Below are 23,384 nucleotides of genomic sequence, written 5' to 3' on the forward strand. Positions count from 1 at the left end.
AAAGCACGTTAATTGACACAATATTGCCTGTTGGATCCAAGGGGCTACATTAAATATCGGGAACAACTTTAAAGGAAACATACCCTGATATATTTTCCACAGTTTGAAAATAGCGGATCTTCACCCAGCCTAGCTGCCAAGTCATGAGCGGAGAACCTCTGTGATGGGACATTATTGTGTTAAGTATATTTGGAAACCCTGGAAATGAGGACATTTTGTTGCGGAGCCAAGTAACTATGTTGACGTGAGTGGAGGAGCTCCATGTCGTGCTTTGCCGCCATCTTGAGACATCTATAGGCAAATATAAACCTTATAGGGGGAGTGTCAGGTACTTGCAGATTTTCACTATTCGCGGCAACGCTCAGGCCTGCTCCTCCAATGACTACTTTCCTATTAAGCCACAAGTTTCACGCCATCTTGTGGCATCTCAGGGTGTACAGAATGAGCACACAAAAAACAGGAAATAGATTAGTTTTTCACTGAATAACTAAAAATAGTTTCCATGGAAGAAAAACTGGAACAAGTGAATAACAGCCATATCTACTCGTTCGCTGAAGTCAAAAAAGCTACACGGCGACACGCTTTTCTGGCTGCGCCGATTCTCCCGTCTGCTTAAGTTTCTCATTTACGCACCTTCTTGTCAGTTATACACTCTGGGTGAGAAAAAAAAACGTGAAATCTTTTTTTATTGATGGAACTCCAAACATGCATTCATTCATTAGCACAGTATTCCGAATAAATTAATTGTATTGGATTTATTTCATACAGAATTTCAAAAACAAAAGCTCTCTTTTTAGACTCCCTGCTGTATGAGCTTGTACTGCAGTGCTAGAAGAATCGTCAAGATGTCCTTTCAAAGGGTCGAAAGGAAACTTATAAATTATTCGGCGTACGTCCGTGTCTGGCACGCGTGTGCGCCGTTTGCTTGTTTTTCCGCCGACACGAGCGTCCGAGTCAAAACAGCCTGCGACATCTTTTGTTCCGCTCCACTTCTGCCGCTCGCGTGTGGAGCAGCGGTGTGTTAAATCCGCCGGTGTGGCTGTTTCTCCACGCCGGCGTAAATAATGAGCGAGCATTTGGGGCTGGCAGGTCCGCGGAAAGGAGGGCGGAGTGTGACGGATCCGCGAGCTTTCGAAGAACGGCTGCATCATGGGAGATGTTTGACCACCATTTCACATCTTTTTTTAAATCACCTTTACTGCTGCTGTTTGTGCCTGTAGTCATCTGCAGTTTTTGTTGTTTTCATAACACCTCTTGAAGGGTACATACGACACAAAATATGTTTATGATTGCCTATATTAATACAACCCCAATTCCAATGAAGTTGAGACGTTGTGTTAAACATAAATAAAAACAGAATACAATGATTTGCAATCACTGCATGGAAACGACAAGGCCGAAAACCAACATCGAATGCCCGTGACCTTCGATCCCTCGGGCGGCACTGCATCAAAAAACAACATCAATGTGTAAAGGATATCACCGTGTGGGCTCAGGAACACTTCAGAAAACCAATGTCAGCAAATACAGTTCGGCGCTACATCCGTAAGTGCAACTTGAAACTCTACTATGCAAAGCAAAAGCCATTTATCAACAACACCCAGAAACGCCGCCGGCTTCTCTGGTCCCGAGCTCATCTAAGATGGACCGATGCAAAGTGGAAAAGTGTTCTGTGGTCTGACGAGTCCATATTTTAAATTTTTTGGGGGAAATTGTGGAGGTCGTGTCCTCCGGGCCAAAGAGGAAAAGAACCATCCGTACTGTTATGGACGCAAAGTTCAAAAGTCAGCATCAGTGATCGTATGGGGCTGTGTTAGTGCCAATGGCATGGGTAACTTACACATCTGCGAAGGCACCATTCATGCTGAAGGGTACATACAGGTTTTGGATGGATGGATATGCTGCCATCCAAGCTGCCCCTGCTTATTTCAGCAAGACAATGCCAAACCACATTCTGCACGTGTTACAACAGCGTGGCTTGGTAGTAAAAGAGTGCGGGTACTAGACTGGCCTGCCTGGAGTCCAGACCCGTCTCCCATTGAAAATGTGTGGCGCATTATGAAGCGTAAAATACGACAACGGAGACCCCGGACTGTTGCACAGCTGAATCTGTACATCGAGCGAGAATGGGGAAGAATTCCACCTACAAAGCGTCAACAATTAGCGTCCTCAGTTCCCAAACGTTTAGTGACTGTTGTTCAAAGAAAAGTTGATGTAACAGAGTGGTAAACATGACCCTGCCGCAGCTTTTTTGGAACCTGTTGCAGCCATAAAATTCTAAGTTTATGATTATTTGATAAAAACTATAAAGTTTATCAGTTTGAAGATCAAATATCTTGTTTTTGTAGTGTATTCAATTAAATATAGGTCGAACATGATTTGCGAATCATTGTATTCTGTTGTTATTTGTTTAACACAATGTCCCAACTTAATTGTAAATGGGGTTGTAGTGTAAATCCTAAATATACCACAAACTATGATCCAAAAACATTTTAATATTGTTTAGAACTCATTTTACAAGATTACGCTTCAAAATAAATGGCTTCCAGATCATTTGATTTTGAAAAATATGTATAGCAGAAGCGTGAAGATGCTGGCATTTTGCCACTTTGCAACCAGTAAAATTACTACTTTCCTGTTTTTGACTCAGTAATACATACAGTAGATAACTCATTTTTAAAATATCTATTTGTGTATTTTGTGCTTTTTCTACGACACCCAAGCGATGCGACAGTATGGCACCAATAGGAAAGGAGGACATTGGTGCCAAGGAAGTACATTACGTTGCAACTGTTCAAAGATCTTCGTAAGCTGGGGAGGAGCTAAGTTTAGCCTGGGTTGGCTGTTGGTGGAAGAAGTTACAAGAGAGTCTTTGCTGCATGCGCACTTCTGGTGCAAATCTTTTTTGTGTGTGTGTATTTATTTTTAAGGGTAATTTAAGATGACTTTGCCATGAGAGTCAGGGATTTTTGAGATCGTAGTTTGTGCTCTAAACTATCAATATAGGCAATTATCAATATTTACTGGTAGCGTTACTACCAGATTGCTCTTCCCTATGAGTCATTTTCGGGCGTCTTTGTCTCACTGACCCGTAGATACTCCCATTTTGTTTTAAACGCACAGATGGCAAGTGAGCATGGTTACTGGTTCCCGGTTTCAAGGTTTTCAAAACCCTAATAGCTTTCCATCAGCGATATGAGGCGTCCCCCCCCCTTAGGGCCTTCAGTGCTGTCAAAGTGACGCAACCCCAGCCCCAAATTTGCAAGTATTATTATCTATTATTTTTCATCAAATGTTAAATTATCACAATCACCTGGAAGTTACGGCGCCACCTGTTTACATGACAGCCTGTGAATCCTTTTATTTTGGGGGGGATGTAAAAGTGAAAGCAGTTGTTGTTTTGACGCCCGAGTGAAGGGTCGGAAAAAACGTCGTCGTTGTTGTTGTTTTATTTTATTTTTTTTCCAAATGGAGGCGTGCAACTCACGTGCAACTGTGACACGAGCAGACGCGGCGCTCTCAGGCAAAACAAAGCTGACGGCGCCGACGAGTTTTGTTTTTTATTGGAGGATGAAATGGATTGACTTTCATCACATTGACGCGCTGGTTGTAATTAGCACAGCACACAGCGTGTCAACTCATTGACAACTGTGCCGACATGCGACTGCTAAATCATGAAAGTCGTGTTCCAATTAAGGCGACGGGACCCGCAGGTGGCGCTATGGCGCATATGCAGTAGCGTACATCCAGGAAGTTTTCAGTGCTTTTACTTTTCCCATTTATTGACAATAAATCAATTAGCCGATTGTTTATGAGGGAAATGAATAATACCTGTTCACGAACCATTTTCCAAATGAATGCTACGAATATTCCAGGACCCTTGCCAAATTTCCACTGACGTCGGCCTCTCGTCGTCTCCTCAGTGAGCTTCCAGGACTGCGACAGCGGAAGGAAGGTGCGGCTCGACGCCGACGACGCGTCCGAGCTCCGCGTGAGCCAAGAGGGCGTGGTCTACACGCTGACTCGTGCGGGACGAGGGGAGAAAGCGGCGGTGATCTACGCCCGAGACCCTCACACCGGACAGACGTGGAAAACCAGAGTGCGCCTTCTCGTCCGGCCCAACACGGCGGCGGGTGGACAGGTGAGAACGACTGTTCAATGTCTCTCCACACGATGGCGCTCACGTCCTCGGCAAGTCAGCAACCGTAAATGAGCCTCGCGAGGCACATTTGCGAAGATCCCAAATAGCGGGCGCTAAATTACGTGTTCGAGGTAACACAGGGGTGTCAAACTTGTAGTTCAGGGGCCACCTAAAGCCTGATTTCTAAAATCACACCATACTTATTATAATAAAACCCGTTGTTTTCATGCAAAACAAAACCTGAGGAAAATCTTAACATTTACTGATTTTTTTTTTTTTTTTTTGGATCATTTTACAAAACAACCTCGGATTTCTTGAGAAAATTTTGCTTCAGTTTGTCATTTACATGTGTGCATCATAACTGGTCATGGTGATTGTATTTTAAGACACAAAACTTTAAATCACAGGTAAAACAGTATTGCACTTTGAAATTAAATCAATTTATGAAGACCTAGGAATTATTACCATTCGTTTTTCTACATGAGCATAATAATTCTCAAAATGAGCCTGCGTCACCACTCGTACAATGTCTTATGTATTTTTTCACTTTCAAATCCATGCCGCGGGCCAGTTTTGGGCCGTGGGCCGTACGTTTGACACCCCTGCTTCAGCTCATTTAGAAGCTCCAACATCGCATCGCTCCAGAGACGACAATTCTTGTTTCTGGCATTTCAAAAATGTTTCCTCTCATTTTGGCTGCGCTACACTGGCACCTTTCCGCTTGCTTTTTTGCACGTGCATTTCAGACGCACGACTTAAAATGCAATTTTAAGTTGTGCAATTCTGTGTCTTTGTAATATTCAGTCATGCTGGGTTCTGTGTGAAAAGCACAGGCCTGACAGATCCGATTTTTAATTAATTGATTTATTTGGGTCACTTTTTTTAATGCTGTTTTTGTATTGGATCTCACTTGTTGGTCTTCCCAATGAATTGACCTGTGAGTTTTTCAGTATATTTGTAGTTCACTCGTTTTTTTTTCTTCCATCAATTCACCTATTCACAAATCTCAAGTGTATTTTTGTACTCTTTGTGTAACGCCCTAAGATGCTACAAGAGGACGCCAAAGCCCTGGATAATAGGAAAAGGGTCCTTGGTGTCAAGCAAGTTGAAGTGACGCATCTTAACTGTTTAAGATCTTTGTATGTTAGGGGGAGGAGCTGGGTTGTTAGCGGAGAGTCTTCATCGCATGTGTATGTTTTGGCTCTGCTCAGCTCAAATCATCTCTGTAAGCCATTTAATTTAATTTTAAGGGTAATATTGTAAGATGTGTTTGTGTTAAAGTGTTTGGGGATAATAGTTTTGTGGTATATTTACGGTTTGATATAAGCAATTCAAATTCTCTCTCTCTCTCTCTCTCTCTCTCTCTCTCTCTCTTCTCTCTCTCTCTCTCTATATATATATATATATATATATATATATAAAACAGCTGCTAGCTGTTAGCAATGTGTTATTAGGAATCCGATTGGTGTTCTAGACAGGACACGCCCCGCTGCAACATGATTGGCTCCAGCATCGCGGATAGGGCAAGCGACGCAGATGTAACAAGATGAACATCCCAAATATGTATCACATCCTTACAAAAATACCAATGAAGACATTTGTTACGGTTAGCTTTAGGGCTAGGGTTGGGGCTAAGGCAGTTTGAGGTGGGTTAGGGTTAGGACACGGGTTCATTGAGGTTAGTGAGATTCATATTAACGCTGCCACACTTAAGTCAAATACTACTTTTGCCGTCTGGAAGCAGTAGGGCGTGTTCTACCGGGATACAGCAGCCAATCATATCGCAGTGGCACGTGTCTTGCCTAGAACATGACTGGAATTCCTAATAACACATTGCTAACAGCTAGCTGCTCAACCATGTTTTGTTCTGTAGCAGTTACTGTTGCCTGGAGTGGAATAACTAATACCTGTAACCCGTTAGCAACTGATCCGCTGTTAGCTTTAACACTTTAGCGCTGCCAATAGCCATCTGGGTCTTTCCCTGCAACATCTTGACAGGTTTACCATGCCGCTGTCGCCAACATCAACACCACAAGCAGCCTCGCTCTACCGTTACCTTCCAACATTAGATACAGATATTAACTTTGTAGTTACCTTAAACATTGGCTTCCAATGTTAGCTTTAATATTACCTTTAACGTTAGCTTCCAACATTAACTCTCATGTTATAGCTCCAACATGAGCGTCCAAAGTTAGCTTAAAGTTTAGGACATTGCCTCTAATGTTAGATTCTGCCATTATCGTCTGACGTTACCTTTAGCGTTAGCTTCTGATTTTAGCATCGACAATAGCTTTGAATGTATGTGTTTCAACTTAGCTTTCAATGTTACCTCAAATGTTATCTTCCAAAGATAAGCTTCCAAATATTAGCTTATGAAGTTAGCGTCGCACTTACCTCAAATGTTAGCGCTAAAAAAGGCAACGTTGGCCTCAATATTAGCTTTAACATTAGTTTCTTCCGTTGCTTTCAATGTTAGCTTTAAATACTAGATTCTGAAGTTACCGCTGACTTTAGCGTCAGATCTTAGCATCACATTTTCTAGCTTCTTAAAGGGGACATGTTTTGCCAAACTAACTTATTGTAGTATTTGGGATCTAATATTGGCTCTATGGTGCTTCAGTAAACATGTGAAATAGAAATTAAAATCTTCGGCGCATTCCCCTTGTTCCAGACGTTATTCTGCCGAGAGGTCTGAAATCAGCTCATTGGAATTTCTCAAGCTTATATATGTCACTAGCGAAGATCTCCGCCTACCTCTCCGCTCTCGAGCCAGCTTGCTCTCACAAGTGGGTCTTCAACATGGAGGCAACCTATCAGAAGAAAGGAGGCGGTCTTAGCCAAAACATGGCTAAAATCCTCCATAACAAAAAAAAAAAGTCTCCACAGCATCGACAGCTGCACACGCGCTGTCCCATTCGCTCCTCTTTGGCGTGTTGTTAACGCCGTCGGACAGCGTGCCAAAGAGGATTTTCTTGCGTGCCTCCGCTTCATTGAGCAAGTTCACATTCAGAAAAATTATTTTTCTTCGTTACCTTGCTCATTTCCCTTTTTTTACGATCATGCAGAGATCGGCATCTCAGGTGCAGGGTTCATTTAAATGTGATTTGCATATTCAAATGTGGGCGTGGACAGGGAGGAGTCTTTTCCACGTTGATTGGAACGTACGAAGGAAATGTGGTTGGATTCACGAGGACGCAGAGTTTCATACATCTGAATATTTTGGTGCGTACGACGTTTTCTGGATTTGAGCGTACGCCGTGTTTTAGTCGGAAATCTTTGTACATGAGGCCCCACGTTGGATAAAATTAGAAATGAGCTCATCAGAGGGACAGCCGAGGTTCGATGTTTTGGAGACAAAGTTAGAGAGAGCAGAATTCGATGGTTCGGACACGTCCAGAGGAGAAATAGTGAGTATATTGGTAGAACGGTGATGAGGATGGAGCTGCCAGGCAAGAGAGCGAGAGGAAGAGCAAAGAGAAGGTTGATGGATGTCGTGATGGAAGACATGAGGACAATCGGTGTTGGAAGGAGGATGCAGAAGATAGGCTGACATGGAGAAGGACGCCGCGCTGTGGCGACCCCAACGGGACGAGCCCAAAGGAAAAGAAGGAGAAGATTCTTTTGCTGCCCTGCTTTCTCAAACAGGCCCTCGACCGCCTGTCAGACCTTTTTTGGAATCTGCCATCTGTTTGCCGTCAAGCTAGCCGGCTATCAGCCCGTGGCCGATGCTAGCTACTCCTCCGCTAACACGGCGCCATAGTGCCGATGTGAAATTTGTGCAACTCTTTCATTGTATGACACAACGTCAGATCAAAATGGAGTCCAAAAGTGTACATTTATTTTTACATTTTTCAAATAAATACAAATAATAATACATAATAATAAATGTTTTTTGTTTGTTTTTGCTTTTAATTGTAATTATCTCCCGTTCACGTTGGCCCTCTCCTGCTGTAATGTATTTTTCATGCTCCTCAACAAATGATTTTACTTTGTATGTCCTTTTTTATGCGGCATTTATGACGGTTTATTCCCCGGACGACATTTAAGTCAGCCAACGGTGCCTGAAAATATCCGAGGTCAGGTGCTTTTTTTTTTTTTTTCTTTAATTACGAGCCAGGGTGAAGACTCCAGCGTCGCTCCTCGGTGGTGACCCGCCGCCACGGTGGAGCTGTGTGTGTGTACGGGCGCACACACTTAGTAGTTAGTGACAGGTGGTGGCCATTTATCAGAGGGGCCCTAATGAGGGCATTAATCCAAGCCAGTGCAATGAGAGCAGAAATATTAACAGTACATGGAGTCACTGAGCACACGAGCGAGACACACACTTTGTGCTCGTGTGCATGTGTGTGCGTATTTGTGCGCGTGAGTGAATATTTGTGTGCGCACGTGCGTGTCCCACAGCGCGTGACGCCTGCTTACCTCGTCTTGCAGGTGAAGCCGGGTGACGCAACCCTGACTCAGCGCGCGGCGGAGATGGAGATGTTGTTTCCATGGCGCGGCGGCGGCCGAGCGGTCGTCAGGGGCGACGGCGCTCTGCGGCGAGTCAAGAGGGACTGGGTCATTCCGCCCATCAACGTACCCGAGAACTCGCGAGGACAGTTCCCCGAGGACCTTGTCAGAGTAAGACGCACGCTACACGGGACGCATCGGCTGGGAGAGACAAAAGCATTGCAACACGTTTTCCATACGCGTTGCCTTTTTGTGAGATTAATGGCGCCATATGCATTCGCAAAAATTGAAAACTAACATTTTTGAACATCATTTTAACGGCTACTGTACAAATAGCCTGTAAAGGCAAACTATATTTTATATAGCCTAATGGAGCCTTTTGTCCGATAATAGATATATATTTTTTTGGAATCAGAAAATTGATTTTCATAATCGATTAATCAGATAAAATGGCGTAATCAGCCTGCTCATTTATCCTTCGGGCTGCATGATGTAGCCTCTTTGTGAGCAAATAGTGTTTTAATGGCACAATATGCATTCGCAAAAATGGAAAGTAACTCGTCTAAGAAGAAATCTCAATTAATTTTCTTGTTAATTTGGCTTCCATCAACAGTCAGTGGTTGTCTAACATTAGTGTGTGGGTTACGCCAAACGGAAAAAGAAATGTCGCTTACAATTTGTTATGTCCCAAATGAAAACGGCTAATCCGCGCATTCCATCTTCTTTCGACACAGCAGACACTTTGCAGGGTTTTTATTCATCCCGAAGGTGGAAAATAACCAAAGGTTGCATAGGCTAGCTACTTAGTACTGCCTGTACATCGTTTAAAAAAAACAATCAATCAAATCTTTAGGATTTCGTGTTTCCTGTTCTGTTTTCTATTTTTTTTCTTCCCTCAATTTTCGTTTCTTTTTTTTTTTGGCCTGAAAGTGGAAAAATAACCGCTGTTGGTCAGCATCTTCGACAAAGCGGATGATTGCTAACGTGGAACGTAGGCTGGCTAGCTAGCTACATAGCGCAACCAGCCAATCGACAATAAATAGTTTTCAGGGCAAAGTATGGCATTTTGGTGCCAAAATACAGCTTTTGGGGGGTCAACTATTACAGTTTAATGTCCTTTTTGTGGCCAAATATACGATTTGTGGTGTTTGGGGGGTAAATTGTTGGAGTGTGTTGAGTAGAGTAGCTTCTACGCAGTGAGAAAAGAGTACAAGGCTTCTAGTCGCAACACCTGATTAATTAATCGGTCTGTTTTAATTGTCCACATTTACATTAAAAAAAATTACTTTTCAGCATGGGAATGCCGTCTTCCGCTTTTCAGTGTTAACAATCTAATGCGGTCTGACAGTTCTAGCGGCTGGCAGCGATCCAAAACTAAAAGCGAGCCCTCCGGCCTGGCGGTTAACCCTCGCTGCGGGCGTACACGCCGCCGGGCACGCTAGCGCTGATGTACGTTTTCATCCGTCAGCCCAAAGTGACGGAGATCCACTGTGAGGAATACATCGCCGTCCGGCAACGAAACGCAACAAGAATTCCGACACATGAAGCCGATCCACTGTTGCCGTGGTAACCGACAGAAATCCTTGGTGTAGATTAAAACCTGGACTGTACCTTTTGAGAAATGTTTCCAAAGACCCTCCCATATTCACTCCCAAAGATAAATTGACTGGTCCATGTTTCTCTATGAAACACTCGTTGGCAATACGTCACCCTATCTTGGCTCTCTGCTCACCACGCACACCACCACCCGCACTCTCCGCCCCAGCAGGTTTATTAATCGATAACGACCATGTGTACCCCAAAGTGCCACGACAATTCAAAATGTTTTAGAGAGAAAAAAGATGTACTGTCATGATGATAAAATTTATATTGGTTATATGTTATGTATAGCCATATTTTGTCAGGGGGGGGGGGGGGACTACAAATACATTTATTTGAATTGTAAATTGTGTTTTGTTGGCTTCAAAAGTTATCTTAGGAGAATAAAGTTGTAGTTTTCCAAGTTGAAGTCCGAAGGTTAAGATAATAGATTAAAGAAAAACGACTGTATTCATGTCAGATCATATCAGATTTATATGATGATACGTCAAAATCATATCAAATCAGTTTTGAACTGGCCCAAAGTTAAGGTAGAATATAGTCCTATTTTTTAAAGAATAAAAAGGTGTAATATTCCGAGAATAAAGCTATGTTTTTGAAGACTCTCTTCCGTTCTTTGTCGAAAAGACGTCTTTATTTTCTATATTTACTGGATCGTTGGAGGCTTACCTGTCAGTGGTTCCCGGGCCTCGAAAGTTTCAGAAGCCTTTTTTCGCAGTCGCTCCTTTCCCATTGTTCCCAAGCCCTTCATCTGTCAATTGTGTCTGCGGCGCAGATCCGATCGGACCGGGACAAGAGCTGGATGCTGCGCTACAGCGTGACGGGTCCCGGTGCCGACCAGCCGCCGATGGGCATCTTCATCATCAACCCCATCTCGGGCCAGCTGTCCGTCACCAAACCTCTGGACCGCGAACACATTCCCAACTTTCATGTAAGTCCTGAGCGGAGCGTGCCGAGCTTTGTGGATTTGTTAGTGACCCTGCATGCGCTCCTGAAATGTCCCGGTTGTTATCAATTCACAAAATATATGTACTAGTCCATGTTTATCTATAAAAGACTCGTTGGCGAGCACCCCACACCGTCTTCGCTCTCTGCTCACCATGCACACCGCCACCCGCGCTCGCCATTCCAGCCGACATAGTGTACATCCTCGCTGCACCTGTTTTGAGCCCGTTTGGAATCTTTTTTTTTTCCACCATGTGTCATGATGTAATGTCACGTATTATGTGACTGTCACTACGTTATACCGTACGCCGCTTTCTCACGTGTCTTCTGGCTGGTCGGCGTTGCAAATGAGAGTTTGTTCTCAAATTGCTTTACCTTGAGATGCACGACACACACTCAGACTCAAATATTTCGTGATTTGTATTTTTAGTAAATGTGTCTAATTTTGTTGGTTTTAGCTTGTAGCAAAGGAAAACCCCAAATTCCCCATCTCTAGAAACTAGAATATTAGAGTACGTAACAAACATCCAGAAACAATGAAACTCATTTTTAATGTCGAAATTAGGTAGGATTTTGCTGTCTGAAAGGAATTTTCCAAAATGCTTAATGAATTTGTATAATGTATGAGGAGTGACATAAATGGTCTTTTCTACTATAATATGTAGCTCTATACTAGACAGACGGAGAAGGCAGAATTGTGGAAACGTTTTGCGTGTGGGCGAAGAATGGCAGCGAATTTTGATGACTGGCCATAAAATTCAAGTCTAATAAGCGGAGACGGAAAAGTCCGAAATTCCAGCTTTTATACCTTAACCTTCGCCTCGAAGTGGAATTATTGGAGCGCTTCATCATTCTGTCCTTTTTTTCATCCTGGCTTCCAAGCTGGCAGAAAGACTTTTCTCTCTCATGCTTGGAGATGAAGAAGAACAAGAAGAAGCAGTTCTCCTTCGAATCAAGTCTGTCGACGTCGAGCGCGTTCGTAACCTTTTGAGCGGGGAGTGCAAATGTGGAGTCGCGGCAGGATCATTTGCATTTAAGCAGCCCGATGAATATTCATGGCGCTGGATGTCGTTGTCAGACGCGCGAGCCGAGATGGGTCGCCGTGTTTATTCATCACGGAGAGGACGCCCCGAACGAAATAGCGGCCGGGGGTCGCCGGCCGGCCGATAGCTTTCTTCGTCATATTTGGCCCTTTTCGTGCTAAACGCGTTCATCTTGCTCCCGCGCTGCACCGACGACAACAATTGGCCCGGTGCTGAGAGTCAAGCATCCGCAATAGTGTTTTGTACCTCATTGAGGCCGATGCTGAGAGACGAGCAGGCACGGTAATGCTGATGCCTGTTTTTGTGGTTGGGAAATTTACATCAGGAGAATTTGCGAACATAAATAGAACTGCATAACATTAACGGGAGATTATTTCACTTGCTCGGTGCGTCCATTGTACATTCCTTTCCTCGTCCCCTTTATGGATTATCAATTTAAGACGAGTCTTGGTCTGAGGACCAAGACCGTGACCTGCACGTCCAAGAGAAACAGCACGCTTTTGAGGACAACAATGTGCATATTGTGCACAGGGAAGACCGATGCTGGGAAAGCGGATTGAGCGAGGCCCCCTACGTGAAGGTGGAAAAAAATATCGCTTAACAGAGGACCTACTTACAATGCCATCCATTCCAAAGAAACTCAATAATTCTGCCTTCAACAAAGAGAATGGCCTCCTTGACCATTAGGCAACTCCACGAGCACTTTACAACTGAATGGAATATTACTGAGGGAGTTTCCACCTAACGACCCTGGCGGACTGGCAATGGCCTCTCTGCCAGGCAGCTGAAACGCTCTCCCTTTTTTACATTCCAAAAAAATGATGCCATTCGTGGCAACTTTGAGCATAAATAGTTGAGTTTTCCACACAAACACTGGCTAGCGTGTCCTAACTAAGCCCTGTTGCATGCACTGATGAGGCCAAACGTCTTCTCAGACCAACAGAGCAGTCCAGTTGCCATCGATTCAATGCCCTGAGGACCAAGACAGTATGCAACTTGGACCTAAAAAAAAAAAACAACAACTGCGACCTTTCAAGAGGGCCGTAGCACCGTCACTCGCCCTAACAAATTTCCAAACTACACACTGAAACGGTTCTGTATCAGAATGGGACCAACGGAAGCACCGGTGCTAAATGTAGCGTCCCAAATGTGTGTGTTTGTGTTTGTTGTGTACAGTTGCGCGCCCACGCTGTGGACCTGAACGGCAACCAGGTGGAGACCCCCGTGGAGATCCACATCAACGTCATCGACCAGAACGACAACCGGCCTGAGTTCTCGCACACCGTCTTCAACGGCACCGTGCCGGAGGGCTCCAAGCCGGGTACACGCACACAAACCGAACTTACAACTACCACACACGCTAAACACATTTAAACTTAGTAAAACACACTTTTTGAAGTATTGCTTCGTGCCTAACCGACCGTAAGAAAGAGTACACTTTTCTTTTCACTAGAAAAAAAAAAGTTTGTTTCTAACTTTTTCCATTCTTTAGTAACCCGCAGTAGAACATGGGTCGGCCTCACCAAAAAGTGGAGAAAAGGATCTTTTTGGGGAAAGCTGAACAACCACTTTGACGTCAATTCTTTTTTACTTTTTTGACACCTCAGACGAAAAAACATTGAAAACAAGGCTGGGAAAAGACTTTTGATGGCAAAATAATCATTTATTTACAGATGTGCAAGTAAGAAATGCAGCGTGACTTCCGACGTGTCGGCATTCCTCTACCCTCGATTCATGCCTCATCTTTATCTTCAACTCAAAAGCTGTGCTGATCTCAATTCCAAAGTGCTGCAACGCCGCCATCTACAGGCACCTCTTCGTCATTACAGTGGTTTACAAACTTAAAATTCACAGACAAGCAGACCGTCTTCGTCTACCCGTTGGAAAAACATACTCGATAAATATCAGTGAGGCGAGCTAAGTTGACTTGTCTTAAGAAAGTCAAGGTTTCCTGTTCTGTAGGAAAATAATTTTGTTTAAATGATGCAATACATTCTACATTTCACTACGTTTTCTCCCTGTCTTTTGAAGCACGCGCTCTGCTTCCCCGCAGGGACCTTTGTGATGACTGTGACGGCGCTGGACAAGGACGATCCCAAGACGGCCAACGGGATGCTGCGATACAAGATCCTGAGTCAGAGTCCCCAAAGCCCGTCCTCCAACATGTTCACCATCAACAACAAGACTGGTGACATCATCACCGTGGCAGCAGGCCTGGACCGCGAGGTGTGTGTGTGGGTTATGGATGCGGGTAGGTGGGGGGGTGCGCGTTGGCCATATGGAGTCTTCCGCCTGTCGGCGTCTGTCTGGCCCGCAGCGCTTCCCGCAGCGCTAAAACAGATTGTGCCTTTTCTTTAGTCATAATCCAACACTAGTAGAGCCGGCGAAAATGTCGGCGACGTTCCGAGGGGCACGCCATTTGTCATTTGCACGCCGCCGCGGGTCCGTCAAAAAGATGCCGACTGTGAACGCCCGTCGATAAGTCGCGTCTCGACAGCTCGGATTTCGTACCTGTGGAATATTCTTCGGAATCGGCGGAGGTCTCTGGTAATTGGAGTGAAAGGTATTGCATTGTAATTGGAGTGGGCAGTATCCTGTCACACGGTAATTAAAGTCAGTCCAATCTCGTCACATGGTAATTAAAGTTAGTCGTATCTTGTCACATGGTATTTGGAGTCAATTGCATTTTAATTGAACTGTAGATTGTCACGTGGTCATTGAAGTGAATCACATCGGAATCGGAATGATCTCTTTTTTTGTATGTCAAAAAGGCCAAGGAATTCATAGTTGGGGTACATCATATCTGGTCTCATGGTAAATGGCTCAATGGTATCAGTTGTCACGTGGTAAGTGGAGTGAGTTGCCTCGCATTTGGTTATAATTGGAGTGAACCGTGTATTGACCTGCAGTCAATCATATTGCTTTGTAATTGTTTTGAACTGTATCTTGTGACATAGTCATTGAAGCCAATCAGGTCGTGTCACATGGTAATTGGACTGAATCTCACCGCCTGCTAGATGGGATAAATCGGATCATTCCTTGCGGTAATTGGACCAAATCTGATCGCATGGAACTTGGAGTGAATCATCCCTTGTTCCATGGTGATCGGAGTGAATCGTACTGTATCTTGTCACATGGTACCTCATCTCCGATGCTGCGTTCCTCCCATGTGTTGTTTGTTTTTTTTCAGAAAGTGTCTCAGTACACGCTGATCGTCCAGGCCACCGACATGGAGGGCAACCCCACTTACGGCCTTTCCAACACCGCCACCACCGTCATCAGGATCACCGACGTCAACGACAACCCGCCTGAATTCACCACCGACACGGTCCGTCCCGAGCGGTCCCCTCCTCAACCGCCACATCTGGAACCCTTTCCACCGCTAATCCCGTCCTGGGTGTACCCCGCAGTTCTTTGGCGAGGTTCACGAGAACCTGGTGAACGTGATCGTGACTAACCTGACGGTGACGGACAAGGACCAGCCGCACTCTTCGGCCTGGAACGCCGTTTACCAGATCGTCAGCGGAGACTCCACCGGACGTTTCTCCATCCCCACTGACCCTATCACCAACGAGGGGCTCCTAACCGTGGTCAAGGTGAGAGCCCTGGTTCCCTTAACTGACTGTACCGTGTCTTTTCCAACAGTGGTTCTAAACGACTTAGCTCACTGTCAGAGACATTGATCAGTCGCAGCGACTCAGGAAACTCAGGAGACCGAAATATTACTTGCGCTCAAACCAGGGCAACGTCTCACGGAGATCGATTCACCCGGAGTTTTCCCGCATCGTCTCCATGATATCTCCTCAGTCTTCTCGGTCACCAGCAGGTCTTGGAAATGTCGTAGAGACCTCACGGAGACGTCGACCCAATCGCAGACAGAATTAGTCTCCACGACATTTCCGAGATGTGTCCGAGAACTCCTGGAGATTTGGAAAAAGTCTAAAAAAAAATTAAAAAATCAAAAACATGTTTGAATTCACCGTGACTCCCTGGCGACCCGCAACTAGCGGAAACTCGAGTCGTCATCAAGTCACCAATTAGTCGTCAGGCCAGTGAGCTCGTGGTTAGGGGGGGGGGGGGGAGTCCTTGGAAAAATGTCTCCCTTGAACCCCAAAAGTTTAAGTAACTCTAGTTTCCATCGTGTGTTCCTCCCCAGCCCATCGACTTTGAGCTGACGCACTCGTTCGTGCTGAGCGTGGAGGCGGCGAACGAGGCCACGCTGGTCCGCGGCATCCACCCGCCGCGCCAGTCCACCGCTACCGTCTCCATTCGCATCCTGGACCTCAACGAGAGCCCCGAATTCAGTCCCAATCCCAAACCCATCAAGCTGGACGAGGGCCTGCCCGCTGGCTCGCTGCTCACCACGTTCACGGCTCAAGACCCCGACCGCTTCATGAGGCAGACCATCCGGTGAGAAGCCCTGTTTGGATTGTGCCTAATTGCAGTCGGGTCGCGGCTTTTTTATTTCAGCCTCGGATGTCTTGCCATCAGATTGTGGCGTTTTACTGTCAGGTTGCGGTGTTTTGTTTTACAGGTGGACTTTGGCTCTTGCAGTTGCAGTCAGGTTGTTGCTTTTTCGGTTGGGTTGTGGCTTTTTAGAGCCGTATTGTGGCTTTTAGCAGTTGTGCTTTTGCCGTGTGGTTGTGGCATTTTGTTTTCTTTTAGGTGCATTTTACACTTGGCTTGAGGCTTTTAGCGTTCAGGTCGTTGCTTTTTTTTCAGCAGAGTTGTGGCTTTTTATAGTACGTATGCGACTTTTTGATTAGTAGCGGGTTTTTTTTAGTCGGATTGTGGCTTTTGTCCGTCTGTTTGCGGTGTTTAGCAGTCAGGTTGTGGTTTTTTTAGAGTTGGGTTTTGGCATTTTACATTGGGATTGTGGTTGTTAGCAGTTGTGCTTTAGCAGCCAGGTTGTTTTCTTTTTTTCAGTCCAGTTTTGGTATTTTGTTTTACAGCTGGGTTGTGGCTTTTGGAGTTGAGTTGCAGCTTTTGCCAGTCAAGTTGTGGCCTTTTTTTTTAGTTGGGTTATAGCTTAAGTCACTCAGGTAGCGGCTTTTAACAGCAGTTTGTTTTTGTTTTTGCAGTCAGTTAGTTGTAGTCAGGTCGTGGTGTTTTGAAGTTGTGCTTTTGCAGTTGTGTTATGGCATTTTTACAATCGGTGATGGCTCTTTTCTCAGGACTAGTTTTGTCGGGTTGCGGGGTTTTTCAGTAACGGTTTTGCAGTCTGGTCGCGGTTCTAGAGTGCGTTCCACATTTTTTTTCCTCCATGACATTAAAGCAGTGGGAATAAATCCCTCCGTCGTGGAGCTTTCACACTCCTATCTCACCAATGTTTTGCCTCACGGTGGAAATAAGACATTCTTAGCTTTTTTTTCTGCAAATGTGATTTGGGAAGAAGAAAATGAATCAAAATGAAACTGATCCCAGACCAGCAGGTTGGCCATTGGAGCCTGGTCTTCTTCGGCCTACTGTTGGTTTCTAAATGGAGCGCTTCCGTCTTTGTCGCCTAGCGACAGCCAACGTGGGCCTGGCGAAAGGCACATGGACACGCAAACGCAGTCACTGTGTGTGTTGTGTGCCACGGAGGGTTTGTGAGGCCTCGTTTTTTTGTCGATGTGTGTCCTCCAAGCAATATTGGCTTGCCAGTGTGTGTCTAAATAATGTCAGTAATAATGTAAACTCCTTTAACTCATAATCATTGCAATCTACAGTAGTCCCAGGTTTATCGCGGGTGTTAAACTCTAGAACTCCCTGCAATAAAATGTGCAAAGTAGTGACCATATATTTATTTTATTATTGTGTGTACATTTTAGAGATTTTTGCATAATACCAAAACTAAATATGCATGTGAGGGGCAGATACTACTTTTGTCCACTCTGGGGTCACCATCCTCACGTTCTACACTGTAGTATGTGTGACTTTGAATATGTGCGGGGGATTCAGCGAATGAGATTGTAGATTTGACTGTTGTTGGTTAAGGATAGCGGCTGGTTGTTAACTGGCTAACCGTTAGCCAGTCTGTGTGTGTCGAGTGACTCTGGGTGTGCTGCTAGCGTATGAAAGTGCTTGTTATGTTGATTTTGGTAACGTTTGTTCAATAAAGCAAAAGTGGTGCGTATCCTTGAGCACGTGTGAGGTATTATCTAGAATTCACTAATCAATCATTGAATTCATCTCGAGCTAGGATGTGTTGTTTCCAGATGGAGGGCTCACATGATGTGTCAGACAAATGGCCAATGTGCAAAATATACTTTGTGCCTGAGCAGGATTGAAGGTATGCCTCCGGCTTCCATCTGCTGTCTGAGTGTATAAAGATCTGTTAGAAATTCTTCGGTTCTGAGTTGCGGGACTGAACTTCAACAAAGCGCTTTCTTATGCTCTGCTCCGCTTTCCTGGAATAGCCTTCAAAAATATGTGACACTTAAAGAACTTGTCTCCTTCCCTTGGAATTTGTTGTGGTCCATTGTCTTGTTATTGTATTTACATCGTTTTAAAAGTTTTTTTTTTTATGTTCCTTTAATGTTGTTGTTGTCTGAAATTTCATTTAGTGAAACAGGCCAAATCCCAATGTCAGGGGTTAAGGCAAGAAACGAGTTGCATACTCGGCGTGGTTTAATCAAATGCAAGAGTGTAGAATTAAGTCTGAAATTGAAGGGAGGAGAGAGGAGAAGCGGCAGAAAAACAGGCCAAAATCCAGATGTCGGGGTGGAGGCAGTGCAAGATACTAATTGCAGAGTCGTTGTGGTTTAACCAAATGCGAGTGAAGAAATAAATCCAAAGTCGAGATGTAAATCCAAAGTCGAGTTCTGCACCTGTTTTTCAATGTGTTCCCCTAATTTCTTTTTATCTCTATATGACTAAATTAGCCACGGCTAACAGCTGGCTTTCTCGCACTGAACGATCCAGGTACTCCAAAATGTTCGACCCCGCCAACTGGCTGGAGATCGACCCGGTCAACGGGCGCATCTCCACCATCGCCATCCTGGACCGCGAGTCGCCGTACGTCAAGAACAACCTGTACAACGTCACCTTCATGGCCGCAGACAACGGTGAGACGACAAAATCGACAACAACAAGCAAACGTGTGGAGAACAGCCACACGCCAGGCGCAGGTGTTGACGACCACTGACATTGTTAACGTTTAGTAGCATTGTGTTAGCATTGCTAACAATAACATATGACATAATACAAGTACATTGTTGACCTTGGATCAAACAAAGATGTTGATTTTTGCCACTTTCAAAGGACGATGCAGACGACCGCGCAGCTTTTACTGATTCTGCTACGGTGTCATTTTTTTTCGTGTTTCTGACGCCGCGCAAATCATCTGGTTGGTCGTCGTCCGTCCTCCGGGGCGACAACACTTCTGTACTGTGCGCTGCCTACAATGCTTGCCTTTATTCCCAATGTTCTCAAATTCTTCCTCTGGTTCCGCTCATAATCGGTCGGAGAAAAAACAATTGTCTGTTGAAAATGGAAAATGGCCAGAGACGAACGGAAATGCCAAATCACCATCGTCACTAAGCACAGTGTGTGTGTGTGTGTGTGTGTCTCTTGTATGTATGTGTTGTGTCTTGTGTGTGTCTAAAATGTGTGTGTGTCTTGAACGTGTGTGTGTGTGTGTTTTTGTGTGTGTGTATGCATCCTGTGTGTGTGTGTTTTATATGTGCTTGTGTGTGTCTTGTACGTATATATGCGTGTGTGTGTTTTGTGAGTATCTTGAATGTGTGTGTTTTGTGTGTTTCGTGGATGTGTGTGCGCGTCCTGTGTGTGCCTTATCAGAATCCGAATCATCTTTATTTGCCAAGTATGTCCAAAAAACACACAAGGAATTTGTTTCCGGTAGCTCGAGTACGACAACAGACCGTCAATTGACAAAAAAAAAAAAAAACGTCACTGAGCAATAAAGGTTTGCTAGTCTGTATGTCTTGAATGCGTGCATGCGTGCGTGTCTGCGCAGGTGTTCCACCTGCCAGCGGTTCGGGCACCCTCCAGATGTACCTTGTGGACATCAACGACAACGCGCCGCAAGTCTTCCCCATGGAGGTGGAGATGTGTGAGAGCCCCGAGGCCGGCGGGGGCATCAACATCACGGCCGTCGACCCCGACCTCAGCCCCAACGGCGGGCCCTTCGCCTTCGAGCTGCCGACCCGCCCGTCAGACGTGAGACGCAACTGGACGCTCAGTCGACTCAGCGGTAAGCGGGCGCTCTCGTGGTATTCTACACCAAAAAGCTTTTTATTATTATTCCACCATTTTTTTTGTCAGTCAACTACCGGTACTTTCACATTTCTCGACCGATTCAAACCATTCCAACGTCGACGTCTTCCAAAGATTCACGCCTTCCAGGGTACTACTTTTCTCCAAATTCCCACATTTCCCATAATTCCACAAATTTCACCACATTCAAAATGTTCAGCTCATTCAGAACTTCTGAAAGAAACATTAGCATTTCAATACAAAATTTCATATTATTGTGACCTAATGTAGTGTTTCCTGAGTGTTTTCAAGATAAAACATAATGTTTTCATATCTCAACGTAGCCTTTATGTGATCAAAAACAGTGTTTTCGTGGCAAAACGTGACTTTTTCGTAGTCAAATGTAGCCTTTTTGTGAGCAAAGATTGTGTTTTAATGGCAAAATTTAATCATCTTCTGAGGTTAAATCCAAAATGTTTGTGACCCAATAAAGCGCTTTTGTGATCAAGTAGTGTTTAGGTGACAAAACATGACAGTGTTTTAATGACAAAATATCACATTTAAACGGTAAACTAGCCTGTTAAAGCAAAGTATGTAATTTCAATGGCAAAACATAAACAAAATGAAGCCTTTTTGTTACTAAAAGTATTGTTTTTATGGCCCAAAAAAAACTATTCAACTACTGACTGCGGCGGCGTTCCCCCTGGCAGGCGAGCACGCGCAGCTGCGCCTGCGCGCCGGCAGGTCGCTGCCCCACGGCGCGTACGAGGTGCCCGTCACCATCACCGACTCGGGCAACCTGCCCATGTCCAACACGTCGTACCTGCGGGTCAAAGTGTGCCAGTGCGACCACCACGGCGACTGCGTGGACATGCAGCGCATCATGGCCGCCGGGCTGGGCATGGGCGCCATCATCGGCATCCTCATCTGCATCATCGTGCTGCTCGGTGAGTTCTCGGAACATTTCTTACAAATGCAAAAGTTCCGAAGTGAAGGCTTGTCAATACTCGAGTGCATCCGGAAACTATTCCCAACTTTCCCAATTTTCTTATCTTACAGCCATATTCCAAAGTGTTTTATTTTACTTTTTGCGGATTTATTAAGAATTCAAAACTCAGAAATGACATGGCTTGATCAATTTCAACCCAGTGTTTGAGTTTGAAGGCAGTGTTAGGGTTGCAAGTTAAGGTTTCAAGCTAGGGCTCAAGTTTCAAATTCAGGTTAGGGTTTCAAGTCAGGGTTTGGGTTCCAAAATAGGATGTCAAGACAGTGTTGTGTTTTCAAGTTAGGGTGTCTAAATTAGTGGTTCAAGAAATTATTAGGTTTCACGTTAAGGTTTCAAGCCAGGGCTTCGGTTTCAAATCAGTATTAGGGTTTCAGACCAGGGTTTACGTTTTAAACCAAGGTTTTGGTTCCAAAGTAGGGTTTCAAGACATTGTTAGAATTTCAAGTTAAGGTTCCAAGCCTGGGCTTAGGTTTTAAATTATGTTTAGTTATTCAAATTCGTGTTTCAAACTCAGGTTAGGGTTTCAAGCCAGGCTTTGTGTTCCAAAGTAGAGTTTCAAGTTAGGGTTTCAAGCCGGGGCTTGGGTTTCAAATTAGGTATAGTTTTTAAAATTTGTGTTTCAAGCCAGTGTTTGAGGCTTCAAATTAGCATTAGGGTTCCAAAGTACAGTTTCAATACAGTGTTAGGGTTTCAACCATTGATTTCAAACTAATGTTAGGGTTTAAAATTTGGGTGTAAAGCTAGGGCTTGGGTTTCAAATTAGGGTTAGGGTTTCAAGACAGTGTTGGGTCTTCAAGTTCAAGGCTTGAAAGGCAGGGTTTCAAGACATCATAAGGTTTCAACTTGAGTTACCATTGAGCCAGATCTTGGGTTTCAAACTAGGGTTAGGGTTCCAAAGTAGGGTTTCAAGACCTTGTTGGGTGTGAACCCAGGGCTTGGGTCTCAAACTAGGGTTGGGTTTCAACTCAGGGTTTGGGTTTCAAATTAGGGTTAGGGTCCCAAAGTAGGGTTCCAAGACATTGTTAGGTTTCGAGTTAAGGTTTCAAGTTAGGTTTAGGTTTCAAACTAGGGTTAGGGTTGCAAAGTAGGTTTAGAAGACAGTGTTGAGTTTTCCACTTAGGGTTTTGAAAGTAGGGTTTCAAGACATGGTTAGGGCTTGAGTTCAAGTTTCAAGCCAGGGTTTGGGTTTCTAAATAGGGTTTCAAGGTCGTGTTTGAATTTTAAACGAGGGTTAGGTTTCCAAAATATGGTTTTCGGGACAGTGTTAAGTTTTTCAAGTTTGGGTGTCAAGCCTCGCTAGGGTTCCAAATGAAGGTTTCAAGTCAGGGTTTTTCAACTAGGGTGAGCGTTCCAAAGTGAGGTTTCAAGACAGTGTTAGGGTTTCAAGCGAGTGTTTGAGTTTTAAAAACTAGGGTTTTGTTTTCCAAAGCGCTTCTCTTTTGGAGACTTTTACCATTTTGAGTGAAGAAAAATTCTTACGGAGCCCTCATTTATTTATTTTTTTGCTGTGTTTGCGTGACCGTTTTTCGTCGTCGTCGTTGTCGTCGTCGTCGTTGTTGTTGTTTGTTTTTTGATTTCATTTGATTTTGTCCAGTGCTCGTGCTGCTGTTGGTCATGTGGATGAAGAGGCGGGACAAGGAGCGGCAGGCCAAGCAGCTCCTCATCGACCCCGAGGACGACGTGCGCGACAACATCCTCAAATACGACGAGGAGGGCGGCGGGGAGGAGGATCAGGTACGCGGCGTCTTCCGTCCAGCCGGGACGGCGACTCGTCGCTTTGCGTCGCGGCGGGGGAATCGAAGTTGGCGCTCCGACCTTCGTTTGACCTCTCTCGACGCAAAAGTCGAGCAAATGTTTAGCAGACGGTGGACCGGCCCGGTTCAGCACCTGCAGATTCAGCTACCCGTGGATTTAAAAAAAAAAAAAGAACATATTTATATATTTATTATTTTTAATATTTTTTTTAAATTCCTTTTCTCTTTTTGTTTTTTTTCATTTGGGAGGA

The 23,384-nt window shown here is 44.7% G+C and overlaps 1 protein-coding gene across 2 annotated transcripts in view; it reads left to right on the plus strand.

The window, feature by feature from the left end:
* LOC133480802 (cadherin-2-like) overlaps positions 1–23,384 on the plus strand; it is a 54,690-nt gene that overhangs the window by 24,020 nt on the left and 7,286 nt on the right. For both annotated transcript variants that reach the window (XM_061779413.1, XM_061779414.1), the window contains 12 exons: positions 3,924–4,141; positions 8,573–8,761; positions 10,965–11,120; positions 13,354–13,498; positions 14,231–14,403; positions 15,368–15,505; positions 15,588–15,773; positions 16,334–16,587; positions 19,081–19,223; positions 20,135–20,371; positions 21,084–21,320; positions 22,974–23,113. In XM_061779413.1, coding sequence (XP_061635397.1) covers positions 3,924–4,141; positions 8,573–8,761; positions 10,965–11,120; positions 13,354–13,498; positions 14,231–14,403; positions 15,368–15,505; positions 15,588–15,773; positions 16,334–16,587; positions 19,081–19,223; positions 20,135–20,371; positions 21,084–21,320; positions 22,974–23,113 — 2,216 coding nt within the window. The remainder of the gene's footprint in view (positions 1–3,923; positions 4,142–8,572; positions 8,762–10,964; positions 11,121–13,353; positions 13,499–14,230; positions 14,404–15,367; positions 15,506–15,587; positions 15,774–16,333; positions 16,588–19,080; positions 19,224–20,134; positions 20,372–21,083; positions 21,321–22,973; positions 23,114–23,384) is intronic.

This window comes from Phyllopteryx taeniolatus, chromosome 7 (genome assembly GCF_024500385.1).
Source record: "Phyllopteryx taeniolatus isolate TA_2022b chromosome 7, UOR_Ptae_1.2, whole genome shotgun sequence".
In the NCBI taxonomy this organism is placed as follows: Eukaryota; Metazoa; Chordata; class Actinopteri; order Syngnathiformes; family Syngnathidae; genus Phyllopteryx; species Phyllopteryx taeniolatus.